Raw genomic sequence first — 14,732 nt, forward strand, 5'->3', positions numbered from 1 at the left:
AGGTGTAACGTACCAAGCACATGGATTTTATTGTACTTCAATTTTCATGCACTTTTTTCTTGGTTTCAGGTCACAGGTTGCACTGCAACTTAAGAAAACACCAGAAAAATAGAAAAGGAAACACTACGGGAGTAGCGGAAAACAAATCTGTGTTTTGGGGGGAAAAATAACGAGACAAAAGTGACAGAAACCAAAACATGCACTGAGACACGCTCAAAATAAACAGAGGATTCATCAGTGTAGTACAAAAGAAAAGGTGAAAGTAACGTGTTTTAATACTGTACATATATGTTTGCTATTAGACGTTTACTGTTAGCTTGCTATTCCATTAAGTTTTTGTCTCCCAATATCACATCTGTTGTGTTTTGTGAAACTTTTTTCTGGTGAAATTTGTATTTCTGTTGTGTTTTATTCACTTTTCATTGTGTTTCGTGTGCTTTTACAGCATTTTTTTCTGTGTGTGTGACCTCTCAGGGCCCACCACAGCTCTCACTTTGTAGAGAAAACTGGTAGAAACTGGTTCTGAACTGAGCTTTTACTATTCATAGAAATCCCACAGTCATCTCTAGCACTTAATAAGACTTTTTCTCCCTCTGTTCTATTTTTGACAGCTGTTCCAAACACAAAAACAGCAGGTCTAGTTTTTAATAGCTCAAAGTTCTCTTTAATACGGGGTGAGGAAATTTGGGCAGAAGGATGGAGGCTTACTGCTGGTGAGGTCAGGAGGGTTGTACGAGTTGGTCAGGAACAGGTTGTTGGGCTTGGCCACCCTGAGGTACACCACCTCGGCTGTGTTCTTCAGAGCCCCCACCGCATCCTCGTGCATCACATCCTCCAGACACACGTTGTTCACCTGATTGTTCGCAACAAGCAAGGAAACCCAGGTAAGGTAACAAAGTGCAAATAAGAAGGCTGTCACCCCTGTGACTTCATTATGTGTGTTCCAGCAGCACTCACGGATTAGAGACATTTAGCAGCTAGATTCCAGTAATGAAAGCAAAATTACAGTTTAGTCTGTGGAAAGTTAATACATGTTAGGGAAAGATGTTAATAACATTAATTTTTAATGGTAGAACTATAAGTTTTAAGTGATTTATTGTAACACAGACCAGTTTGAATAATACACTAAGTGAAGTTGCTCCATGAGAGAATCTCTCTTTGTCTAAAAGCGGGGGTCACATTCATTTCCATCCATAGGCTATATTCATCCCCATGAGATATCAAGTGTGCCAGGCCAGTAAAACCACTTCCTAACACATCTAAAATTCTCTCTGTTTTTTAATGTAATAAGGTACCAGATACATTTGGAAAATGTTGATATTTTATGAAGCATCCAGGAGTCTGAACCTTTTGAGGTCCTCTCACCCTCAGCTGGTCGAGGTGGATTGCTGCCCATCCCTAAGCCTGGTTTTGCTAGAGGTTTCTTCCTGTTAAAAAGGGGTTTTTCCTTCCCACTGTTGCCAAGTACTTGGGGCAACATAGGGTAGTCTGATTGTTGGGGTCTTTCTTCTACTATTTCTGGGCCTTTAACTTACAATGTAAAGTGCCTCAGGGAGACTGTTGTTGTGATTTGGCGCTATATAAATACAACAGAATTTATTTAAATGCATATATATCTTAAGAAAAACAATATCCTCCACATTCAGTCAGTCTACTGTTAGTATAACCAAATGCTTTGTCAAATGTGGAAAAATCGCATCAGTCACACTTAGCAAAGCGTTCCAGATGGGACCCTGTGGAGGGCTGGTTCTGGCTCACTGACCTCATGTTTGACACCTCTGATGCAGAAATTAGAGTATAAATCGCTAAACTCAAATTGGTTTAGACACCTTTAAAGTGGACGGGAAATGCAGGGAGAGAAATAGTTGGAATGACAAGTTCCAGCTGATTGAGAGTTAAATCAAAGAAACTGTGGCTGCGTGGTGTTAACTGTAGGTTACAGAGAGAACACATAATGTATTTTTTAACAAATTCACAGGGAACAAAAGGATGCTGCCACATCCCATTCTGAGTTAAAGCAACAGCTCAGACACCATTTAGTGGGAACAGCACCATTTTGAAACTGGTGGTGTTGAGCCGTGTGTTCCCCAGCAGGTGGCAGTAATGCTGCTTAGAAATCACTCTGGCATTGTTGTAGTTAAGGCTCACTCCATCCTACACATCTGTTAACATATTAATGGCTGTAATGTTAAACCATGAAAACTGAGAGCTGTAATTTATCTTGGCTCTTGATACGTCAGTGCCTCATATGTGCGCAATGTGTGAGTGTGCATACGAGTGAGCACGAGTCCATGTATGAGGACACATGTCCCTGCATGCTGGAAGCTATTATATGTGAGTGACTGACCGCTAAGATCTTGTCCCCAATCTGCAGACGCCCATCTTTATGAGCTGCTCCGCCTTCAATGATCTTAGTGACATAGATGCTGTTATCTCCTGGTATGTGCTGGTTCCCCACCCCTCCAGCAATGCTGAAACCTAATCCTGAGAAAAGGGGGAGCAGAGCGTGAGCAAAGGAGGTGCAGGTTAACACAGAGTAGATTTGCTAAATCCAGAGGGCACAGCTTAGCATCCGTAAGCCCACGCAAAAGCCTTGATGCTTTGCACCAGTCCTCGCTTGCACATACCTTTAGGCCCTTTGATGAGCTTGATTTCAGTGACTTTTTCCGCTGCTGGTTTTCTGCGGAGAACGTAGAGGCGGACGATAGCACCTGCCTCCTTAAGAGCCTCCACAGCTTGGCTATGTGTCACCTCCCTCACGTCCACATCATTCACAAATAGGATGCAGTCGTTCACACTAAGAAATGGAGAGAGACAGAGAGAGACTGTGGGCGCGAGAGGAAAAAATACCGCATGAGTTTTTGTTTTGGTGAAGAAGTTTGGGTGTAATCCTCCACCAGACGAGGTCAGGAACAGTCAATCTCCAGCTACAGCCGCGCTGGGGATCCAGTTTCACTGCAGCCTTTTTTTTTCTCCACTTCTCAGTGACTAAGATTAAAGAGGGTATAATCTCTTGCTCTATTGATTTAGCACCGGGGGAAAGCTGCAGTATAGCTTCTTTGTGTTAACCGCTCATAAAAAATGATGACGACTTGATAGGTAAAGCGAAAGTGACAGCCTGTGTGTATAGGAGAAGCTGATTTTCAGCGATGAAATTGCTATTTTCAGACACATGCATTTTTTCCCCCCTCCAGGGCCGTGTTTTCGTGATTCCATTCATGTATTCAAAATGTATTTTATGGCCATGAAAATGATGATGCGTAAATAGGACTGAAATTATTCTTGCAGGCTGCTGGAGCTTTAACCACTGAAATACATCACTATAGTCAAATCCAAAGGGACCCAATCACAGCTGACATCTTCATGCAAATGATGTTACATCATCCGAGCTGCATATTATCTGCAAGGCTGCATGTAGGAAAGATTGAACACATTTTTATCATGCAATGTTTTTTTCAGCCTCCACAGAGCATCCGTATATATTTATTGATGCACTGTGTTGATTTGAGCACAACCTTTATTAAACATGTGTATGTGTAGGGGACTAAATATTCCAAATAACCGTCATTTAACTGCAAAAAATAAATAAATCGGTTACTTTGATGGAAGAACCTTTTAACAACCACGTTAAAATAAGCAGATAGTAGCTCAATTAAAGGCCAAGGACAAAAAAATAATACTTGCATTCAAGCAAATATGAGCATTTTCATTAGGTCTTCTTCAAACTCATCATTCCAGATGGAGGTTTATAGGTCAAGTGTAAAGAAGTCTGTGTTAAAGCACAGTCACAGAAATGGATCCTAAGTGTTGTTTTTTTCCCACAGAAAGGCAAACTCTGTACTACATCCTCTTATGAGAGTGGCAAAACATGCATATTATTACATATTCTTGCAACAAGCATGGTTAGGATTCCATCTTTTTTCATTGAAATTTAGGCGAGAACAGTTCTTTTCTTCCAAAAATATGTTGCAGCTTGCCGCTACATGTTTTGTCCATTAAGTGAGAGTGTGGAGATTTATGGCACTAACCTTGACACACAAACCACATTTTAAACGTGCTTTTCCATATCGTGAGTTTAAAGTGGGACCTCATTTGTCATATACAACATATTTAAGCCTTACTTTACTTCTTTTAAACATGGCATCAAAATGCAAAAAGACCTTTAAACATGTCGGGGAAGAAAATACAAACTCTTAGCTAGGCTGAGGCATGCCTTTCTTAAATTAAACAGACAGATGCTCTTACATGTAGCTCTGAAGCTGAGCAGACTGAACGAGCAACGAGTTATGTACAGTACTGTGTTACATTACTTTGCACTTAAAAAAGAAGACGGGAGGCTTTGCTTAAGCATCCACTTCTCTTGTCTTGGGTTTTGGTTATGTGCGTACAGACTGGATTTGTGTTTATTGGAGCTCGCTGTGTGCGCTTTTACCTCAGCCGTCCATCCTGAGCAGCAGCTCCTCCAGGTATGATTTTGGTGATGAAGATGCTGGGGTCATCGCCCACGTGAGGGTTGTCTGTTCCCCCTGCTATGCTAAAGCCCAGGCCTGAGTTACCCTGCAATTCAATGCAAACAAAACACACAGTTATCTACATTCATGTGCGAGAGAAAGTTTTCCTGTGACTGCATGCAGTCCTGTGAAAAAACAAAAAACACAGCTCTATTGAGCTCTTGCATCAGCATTTTAATAAGGCTGATGTCTGTACTTTGACTGGGACATTAAAATACCTTCTTTTGCTCTTTTCGAGCCACTCTGTTGTAGATTTGCTGCTGTGCTTGGGGTCACTGTTCTGTTTTTGGGCTTTAGCTCACGTTTGACTCTAGATTACTTTAGTAAACAGTGGAGTTTATGTTTGACTCAATGACATTGAGGTGCCTGGGTCTTGTGGCTCTAAAACAAGCCAGTGCTTGACAGTTGGCATGAGGTGTTGGGTGCTGATATGCTGTGTTTGGTTTGGGCCAAAACTTTCCACTTTGGTTTGTTTACATAAAACTTTACAAAGCTGTGTTGCCATGTTCTTTTTAGAGAGAAGAGGATTTCTCCTGGCAACTTTTCCAAAATGCCATACTTGTTAAGTCTTTTTATAACTGTACCGTCATCAACCTAACATTTAACTTTTTGGAAATTTCTCTGAGCATTGCACAGTCTGACCTTGGGAAAATTACTGCACTCTGTTATCACACACCTGAGTGCCCCAGACCAGCAAACTGTCAAAACCTGTGCTTTTACTTGTTGGAAATCACTTATTCAAGTGCATTTGATTAGCAGCACCTTGCTGCTACTTAATTCTTAAATCCCAATTGAAGCAGTGAGGTTGTACTTAGTTTTTCACTTTGTCATCTGAAGGTTTCGTGTTTCCATGTCTTTGAATGACTGGAGTGGCATTTATAGATATATCACTCACAGCACTTTTCCATTCATGTATCCATAAAAAGCTAAACTAGACTGTAAATGTGTAATGAGGTTTAAAAGATCACATCATGACACTCACTCTCTCCAGTGTGATTTCCTCATACTCGATTTCGCCTTCTGTCCCATTCACCTGTCAAGAAGACATCAGTTTAAGGGTGGTGTCCCTGTAGACCATTTTTGTCACAACCAGTCAGCTAAATTTTATCTCTAGCATTAGTCCCGAGGACTGGATCATCATATGTGCACTATTGACTGCCGCACTGTTCTTTCAGTCCCATCCTTCCTTCTGGATGAACAACTTGGCTCCACGTCAGCTTTACCTTTGCAATTACAGTTCAAGAGGACGAGGAGATTTAAGTAACTTCAGTCTTCAGTGTTTTGGTGTCTGACCTAGAAAACAACTTCTCTTCATGCCGTAGTGGTGCAAAAATGCTGCTGCTGCTGCTGCTCTGTGATTGCAGGCAGTTCCTCATTCTCTACACAACTCGTGATGATACGGTCACTGCTTTTCCTTACAGATATGACACTATTTCAGAACTCTGAAGCAAATTAAGGAATATTTCTATTCTGCCAAATGTATATCAAACAAAGAAAGCTAATTTAATTAAAATGAAGGAAAAATTCATCACTGTTACCGTGCAGATTAAAACAGTGTGCAAAGCCCTACCTGCAGGGTGGGAAAGGAGTGGAATTGAACTGATAATGTACAATGAATATGAAGGCAGTTAAGTTAGCCATGTGGTTAAGCCTAACGTAATAATACAATAAAGGGAAGATTAAACATAATCCTTACATATGGGGAGCCATCGAGTGTGTCAGTGTTCACGACCACTGGAGGAGTGTTTCCCTGGAGGCAGAGAGAAAGGAAACATTATTAAGAAATAATGGCAGAAATTCAAATGTGAGGCAAGTCTCGGCTGAGCTCTCAGTGTACCCTTGAAACCTGCAGTCGCAGCCAAGACTGATGACCATTTTAGCTGTAAGCTGTGATGACACTGCTCTCACTATGCTTTGGTTATCACTCTGCTAAAGGATGGAGAGCACTGCTCCTAAACCATTCGTTATCATCCGTCCATAATGGACACAGAAATAATTCACACAGGCCCTTATACTCATGGCCATGGTTTTATTTTTGCTCTAGCTGCTAGTTGAATTACAGAGCTGATGCACTAAATGGTCATCTCATGGATATTGCGGATATGTTCCTGCCCATCGTTTCAAAACAAACATCTCAGTATTTCGTACATATGGCAATTTCTGTGGAGAGTCGGAGGATGATGAAGACACGGTAAACTGGTATAATGACAATGACACACAGCATGATTAGCCCATTTAGTATAATGCTTAATGGTCGGCGATTCTGTCCAAAACCATACTGCAGCAAAGCTCACAGAGCCAGATTAAACCACAGCATTTCAACAAGTTATCCATCAGGATCAAAGTGATGCAGAAAATAGCACAAAAAGCAGCAAATCAGTGGGTGGACAGGATTTTTGGCGTGGACGTGAGTTGGATTTACCTGCCAAGAATTTTCTTCCAGCTCACCTGAAGTGTCACAGTTTATCCACGCTCTTTTATTTCACTTCAGTTTCATTCATACAGCACCAGCTCGCCACAGTGGACATCAACACTGTACTCTCGTTCTTTCATCATTCTTTCTGGGATTCACTCACATCTTCAGTCTATCTGTCGCTCTAAAATGCAAATACACTGTTGACCGACTCCCTGTGCAAACCCCATTGTTCATTTTTTTTTTGTTACTGTTCTTTAGTGCACGCTGATTAGCATGGGGAAGACACTGTGCATCTAAAAGTGCTTACAGAAAAGCAAACAGCAGCACAAAATCAGCCTGCTGACCTTCACAGACCTGACAGCTCTGACACACACAAACAGCTACGCGGCCAATCCAAACACATGCGCTTTCAATAAAACGGCTTCATAATCCTAGCCAGTGATCTTTATGGGATGCAAAGGGAAGTTATTTGTTTACACTCTCTAAGACGTTCAAGCTGAGCCAGAGGAAGAAGTGTTATCCGCTTATTCATATTTTCTCTGAAAACAACATCTGGATGTGATACACTGTAGAAATACATTATAGCAGTGCAGCAGCTTTTCAGCAGACTTTTAACAACATGCATTTTGACTGATCACAGCAGGAAATGCAGATAATTTACATTTTGTTTGTAATGGTTCAGTTTCATTAGGCGTTCCACGGCGCAGCAGGGAAAGTGCAGGGGTAACTAATGACATTAATGAAGCCTTTGTTTCACTCTGTGTCCCAGAGCTAGCACGCACTATAACAACATCCTGGCACAGCAAAATTATTTCATTAACAACATTATTTATATCTGAGGAGCCAAAAAGTTCAGTGAAGCCTGCTCCTTTTAAACATGCTGGATGTGTGGAATTGCCCGACGACTCTGGCAATTTCACAAAACGTCAGTCCTCCTAAAGAAAAGACACAAATCTCTCTTCTGACGAGTGTTTCAACTGCTCACTGTCTGATTGCAGCATCGCCTGTGCACGGCTTCATCACGCACGGTAGCCGCATCCAGCGGTGCTACTGAACATTACGTCAAATTCATCCTTATCTGGAGAGAGAAATAATGAGTATAGCTAGCAGAAATCTAAGCCTAGTGCAGGCAATTTCCCTGCAGGGATTTTGACAGAGCTCTCTTTCTGTCTCTCCGCTCTGTCAAGTCTTTCGACATCAGAGCGGTTAGGATTTACAGTGTTTGGCTGCTCTTGCCCACCTATATTTTAACACCACCTATTCAGCCATCCCTGGCATGGCTCTATAGGCAGCACCGCCATCCATCAGCAAACGGACACTAATGCATTTACAATTCAAGCAGGACTCTGCAAATTTGCATCACTACTCACACACGGCCTGAGCAGGACTTGATTAGTATTAGCAGATCTGATTACTCGAGCTCACTGTGATTAAAATGTCTATTATGAGCTTTAATGGCAGCAATTTGAAAAGTTAAAAAAAATCCTGGTGCCTTTTAAATCACACAATGACACAATGCACATACTTTAAAATATTTAAATAACAAAACACACTAATGTAATATTCTGTGCCGGTGACATTTTCATTAAAATCTGTGCAACTATGTTGAGGTGGAGTCATACAAACAAGCAAACATGAAGTAAACATGTTTAAAACATGCCTACCATTTTACGATGCCGACGTTTCTTGCCCTTCCGCACATTGTTGAGGAATCGGCAGCCCATCTTTTTGGCGTACCACACAGACATAAACATTGCGCTTCTGTCCTTAGATGTCAGTCATTGATATTCTATATCCTGTTCAAGTCTTACAACGATATACAGACACACTGAAAGTGTGGTCAAGGTGTTTTTTTAGAGTACCCTCTGCAAGCATCTTCATTCAAATTCACCACAAAGTACCACCAAGGTATTGTTGCCAAGCGAGCCATTAGGTCTAGGCCCTGCCATAACAGTAAGCTTCCACAGTGGATCAATTAAAAGATACCTGTTTCAACTTAAGATATTACACTTGAGCTTTACATTTAACTCAAATCTAATCGAACCCTGCTGGCATGCTCAAGACATGCAATGATTTCATGTCCAGAATCACACAAAGAGCACAGCTCAGTAATGTTTTCCTCCTGTTGAGTCGGTGCTGAAGATTTCATCCACCAAGGCTGAGGCTGATCACTTGTTGCCAGTAAGTCTTGTTGTAATCTGATACCCGATCATCCACTCTTCGGGAAGCCATCTATCCAGAATAAAAAGAAATAGATCCCTTCATTCTCCATCCTCTCTGGTAGTGGACTACGATAGCCGTGCCTCCCTGCTACTGGTCTGTGCTCAGAGAGAACGCAGTTCACATTTTCTGCTGCTACTGTACTGTACCCCTCCCATCCCTGCTGCTGAGAGAAAGAGGAGCAGGCAGGAAAGTTTGATGGCAATTACTTAGCTGTCTCACTGTATAATGTCTACGCTGGTGATGTGAAAGGCTGAGGACTGAACTTAAGAAGGACAAGTGGTGCAAACTGGCCTCCCTTTTTTCTTAGGGAACACTCGACACTGAAAGGTTTGTGAGTACTGTACCAGTTCTAGTAAAAAGAATGAAGCCTGAACACAGTAGTGACAGCTTGGTTGGGAAAAAAATGAAGCTTGCCATGTGACGTTTTTGCCAGAGCTGAGCTGTTTTTGAAAGTGTGTATATGTCCGTAAATTAGGGCCCTTCAAAGGAGATTTTGATTTGCGACGTGAGGAGAAGCTGGAGTAATTGCAGGGCAACGTTTGCAGATAATGAACAAATCCTCCTTTTAATTTCATTCAATTTATTTAATTTCAGCTCAATATTTGTGTCTCTTCTGCTCTCTTCGGCTTTCTGCTTTACCATGTTAGCGCTGCTTCATTCAAAAACAGCAAAAACAGCAACAGAGAGTGGCTGGTTTAACATTTGTTTATCTTGGTTTAAGATGCCGATGCCCTCATGTGACATCCGCTCATTGTGAATATTGTTTTTTGCAGCTTTACTGCAAACACAAATTATTTTCAAGTTGGCCGATCAGTATAAAACATCATTTTACATAAACTTATCAACAACGTAGCTGCCTGCAAATGCATTTTTGTTTTGTTATGATGAATATAATTGTGTTGAAAATAACATTGAATATAATAATATTCTCTCAAGACATCTCTAAGGACCTTATTGAAGGACCTGTCATCACTACTAACAGCAATACTCCTGATCGAATATGGAGTTGAAGAAAAGAGGAGGGGTTTGTTTGCCATTTTTACCTTGAATAATTAAATAGGACGTGAGGTTACTATGAAAGCACACCACCATGTACAGAAAAAAAGGCTTAAATGATCCTTTTTCCAAGCTTGTGCAAGCTCTCTCTTTCAGAAAGACAGATGGATTGGCAGGCGTGGAATATATATGCACAAATGCATGGACGCACACTGAACAGACTTAAGCAAGGACATGCTGAAGGACAAGCTGTCAGCAAACGTTCTCATTCTGTGAAATAAAATCCCTCCATTTACCTATCTAATATTTTCGCCCTTCTGCAAGGCCCTCTCTATCCTTTACTCCGCCATTCAGCACGAACAGCTCTCTCCTCCTCTTTCAGCATTTTTTTCTCCCCCTCTTTCTCTCTCCCCTCTGCTTCCCAAAGGACCTGAGCTGCGGCTGCTCAGTAATTACACTGAAGCTGCAGGGACGTATTTAAACATTTATTAAAGAAAAATAGGGAGGATGGGAAAATGAAGATGGAAACCAGATACTGACCAGACAAGAATGGAGAAGAGAAAGGGGGAAGGTATAATGGAGAGCTCTTGGGGAATCACTACAGAAACGTGTAACTGATCCTTACGTTAAAAACAAACTGTCTTTTTTTTTTTTTTTTGCAAAGTGTCAGACACGTGTCAGAGGGTTTAACTGCTTTGTCTGAAGAAGGATTTGTCTGATTTGGGCTGCGTACTGCGTCTGTGGTTGGAGACAAGAAAAGTGATATGCATCCTTTTTCATTAGAACTGTAGGAGTATAACAAATGGGTTGGTGGGAGTCTTCAGTAAGCACTTACAGCCTTCTGCTTCTCACTTTCAGCTTGTCAGGTGAAGGATTAATGGCAAAGATAAGGACTGTGTAGAGTTTTTATCTCAACAATTCAAAACTGTCACAATAAAAGTACCTCATACATTATTAAAAAAGCCTACCCTAGGTTGTTTTTTGTTTTGTTTTTTCATTTTTAGACAGATCTCTGTCTTTAAGGAGAATTATATAAAGAGAAAGAGAACAAAAACAGTGCTTTCAGGCCAGTTCATTCAGAATATATCGAATCAGATGACCCTAACCCTTTAAAGCATTATTTTCATATAAACTTGTAATAAGAAAACAAAGAGTGAATTCACTTCCTAAAGAAATCTCCACGTGTTACAGACGGGATACAATGTGACACAAAAAAGCTTTCATTTGCTGCGCTTGCTGTTAGACCGTGAACTTTAAGTAAACCAACAGCAGATAAATAAAAGCAGAGCAGTCAACACATCAGTTTCTATGTTTATGCAGGCACGAAGAGTCACATCGAGTAAGAGGCGGGAAGATTCATCAGCACGAGCTCAGATCGATATCAAAAGTTCTGCGCAGTGTGAAGAAAAAAAAAGATTTCTAATTACATTACCAGATAAGTTAAAAAAAATGGATGTCATTTGAAGCTAAAGCACCTCTTTGCTAAATCATGTACATAACCCAAAGACCTTCTATTACTTGCCAAACCATTGCAGTGTTTCCAGAGACAATCCTACCCATAAATCAATGGGCCCTGGAGTGGTACTGGCAAACCCCACACCATTAGAGCAATAAAGACACAGACTGACGATACCGCCTACACATCAATGACAACCACACGGGCATTACATCGGCTGCAAACACGTCCACACACAAAGGCATTGCTGCAATGCATCTTGAAGACAGGACACACTTAACCCGACCAGTGGGGAAAATTGAGTGCATGCATCAACAGAATGCAGTCGTTCTGTGCATGTTTGAAGGAACGCATACAAACACATTTTTCTTACTGATGACTTCGTGCTGGAGGCTGCGTGGTCTCCCATATGTTAAACAGTTTAATTCTAAGCATGTGTTATTAATTGCGTTCTGTTCAAAGTCAGGGCAGGCCCACAAAGACAAAGAATGACGTATAGTTTACAAGAGTAACTACTTGTTCGAGAGACACGGAGAGACTGAAAGCCAAACTCCACAGTGCACTTATTTCAATGATCCTGTCTTTTTGCTTTTAAAGTAATTACGTAGCAGCTCATTTCTAATGTTCAGATTTTCGACTAATAGAAACACAATATAATATTGTGTGTCTTTTGTTCTGTCTTCCTCCCCTCACCCCAAATTGGCCAGATGGAAGCCTCTGTGCCTGTTTCGGCAATATGTTTCTTCCTGTTCGAAGGAAGTTTTTCCTTCCCACCTTTCCCAAACCACTTACTTAAAAGAGATTGTGGAGATTAGAATATTATTTTACTGTTACTATTCATAACCATTATCATTATCATTAGGGGCTCTTCGATTGTTGGGCTTTTCTCTAGATTACCTTACAGTCTAAAACACCACGAGGCGACTGCTGTTATGATTTTTGTGCTACATAAATAAAATGTAATTAAATTGAGTATCCTAATAAAAGGTTAGGAAGGAACAACTTCTCATTGGTGATAGATACATTTCTGTACCACTATAAGCGCGTTTCGCTTTGCAACTGCGAGCAACACATTGAGCAAGATGCAAATGCAACCTCTTCACAAAAATGCTTTATAGAGGAAGCAGGACAGCCAGCTTTTCAAGGTTATGAAAGTTGAGTGTGCACGGTCTAACACTGACACCTACAGGTTTCAGTCTCCCCTTGCAAATCTCTGCTTGTCTCTGTCTGTCCATATCCATGCCACAAAGGTTTAGCAATGTAGCACTAAAGGTTTAGCAGTGACATACATCAGGACTTTATATATGTCTCTTGACCACATAGATAGTTTTCTCATTGTGTTACATGTTTTAGGATTGTTGGGAAATATGAACTTCTACATGCACAAAAATGCTATAGTAGGTTATGTGTTGTTTAATTAGAACATAGGAACTGAAACATGCACGTAACGACAGATCTGAGCCTTACGGTGTGATTGAATTTTCAACATTTGAAAAACTATTCAGTTCCACTTCTGTGATTTTAGTCCCAAAAATAGCCACTGAGTACGAGCAGAACAAATCTGTTAGACAAAGGAGATTTGAATGACAGTGAGCATGAAGCCGCTGATATGATCAGAAACAGATGACCTCATACTCTGGCAGTACAGATAAAATGGCGATGAATGGGCAGCTGTCTCTCTGCAATCAGACAGCCAGCCAAAGACACGGAACAAAGATAAAAATCACACTGATTATGATGACTGATGATGATACCGGTAACTTTCACGTTGGTGGACCAGCACGGATTGCTTTGCTCTTACCAGTGTGGAAACAGCGGAGGTGTACATTGGAGTGTGTCCCGTAGACATCAACACAGGCTGCAAAACAACAGAAGGAGAGGGTAATTGTGCAGGCCTTGTACATCAGCACAGGGAAGAACAGCGGGTACCGCTCAGTCTTTTCTCTTGTGGCGATTGATTTTGTATATTTCTAAGAAATCCTGAAAGCAGGCCTTGAATGCGACAGTTAAAGGGCCCGCACTGTAACATACTGTACTACAGTGTTGAAAGTAAAATACTTGTTATATGCAAAATCTTAAAAACAGTGTACCACACAGACAGCACATCGAGAAACATTGATTAAAAATTGTATACTGATCATTTATACAAGCACCAGCCCTGAAGATGGATTAATGCAGAACAGCGATCAAACAATCAAACTAAGCAGAATACACAGTGACACAGACAGACTGTCTCCACTACTCACTGATAGCTTATATATGAGAGAGTAAAAAACACTCAGGTACATACAACCATTAAGAAACAGTGGGACTGTCAGTGCTTGTTAAAGCAGAATTGATTACTCTGCACAGCTGAAGTTTTAAACAATCCACCATGTGCCCATGAATTTTACAAACAGCAACACTGCAGCATTTTCACATGTCAGGAGACCCGTTTCCTCCCACTGGAAACGTTTTATATTACAACAAAGCATGTAATTAAAGTATGAATGTTAGGACAGCTGCATTTGCTGATCCAGCACAGCACTTCATTCAGTTGATTCATGCCGATTCCTCCTGTTATTAACAGACACTACCTGTCTTTCTTAATATAGACACTGCTTTCTATTCAGTGCTTCACTGGAAATATTTTGGCTTGCTAAATGGCTAATCAGGAGTCATATCAAAGCTGAAGAGTATGAAAAAATGCAACGAGTCAATGTTTCTGCTGCCACGCAGTCTCAAGCATGTGAGATGGCTGCAGGAGGGGTTAGGTAGTGTGGAGAAGGTTTTTAAAGATGGGAAAGTAAAACTTGGGCAATGTTATTCACTCGCTGGACCCACATCATCTACGTAAACGAGAATGAACAGCTTGTATAACTGGGGGAACATATATAGATGAGAACCGGGAGGAGCGTGTTTGGAGGCGTAGTCCCGCTCCTGAAATTCTGATACTTTATCTCCAATTGATGAAGGCCAGGCTTTCCAGTGTTGTTCAAAAAGTAACAAACCAGTTTACAAGAGCCCTCAGGGGTACTGTGTGAGGACACAGTACAAGCAAATGGAGTAACACAGTGCAGATAAACCAGACATTGTCATCATCATCATCATCATAGTTATCCTGAAATTTACCATTATTGTCTTTAAATCT

The 14,732-nt window shown here is 41.0% G+C and overlaps 1 protein-coding gene across 5 annotated transcripts in view; it reads right to left on the minus strand.

Moving 5' to 3' along the window:
* dlg4a (discs, large homolog 4a (Drosophila)) overlaps positions 1 to 14,732 on the minus strand; it is a 61,448-nt gene that overhangs the window by 7,562 nt on the left and 39,154 nt on the right. For 3 of the 5 annotated variants that reach the window (XM_085175875.1, XM_085175874.1, XM_085175872.1), the window contains exons 3-9: positions 13,404 to 13,460; positions 6,208 to 6,261; positions 5,494 to 5,544; positions 4,433 to 4,557; positions 2,628 to 2,797; positions 2,348 to 2,484; positions 709 to 853 (exon numbers count right to left, since the gene is read on the minus strand). In XM_085175875.1, the coding sequence (XP_085032001.1) occupies positions 709 to 853; positions 2,348 to 2,484; positions 2,628 to 2,797; positions 4,433 to 4,557; positions 5,494 to 5,544; positions 6,208 to 6,261; positions 13,404 to 13,460 (739 nt within the window). Of the gene's footprint in view, positions 1 to 708; positions 854 to 2,347; positions 2,485 to 2,627; positions 2,798 to 4,432; positions 4,558 to 5,493; positions 5,545 to 6,207; positions 6,262 to 8,591; positions 13,333 to 13,403; positions 13,461 to 14,732 lie in introns of those variants that run through there. The other 2 variants (XM_085175876.1, XM_085175873.1) reach the window with 2 other exon arrangements.

This window comes from Neolamprologus multifasciatus, chromosome 10 (assembly GCF_963576455.1).
Source record: "Neolamprologus multifasciatus chromosome 10, fNeoMul1.2, whole genome shotgun sequence".
In the NCBI taxonomy this organism is placed as follows: domain Eukaryota; kingdom Metazoa; phylum Chordata; class Actinopteri; order Cichliformes; family Cichlidae; genus Neolamprologus; species Neolamprologus multifasciatus.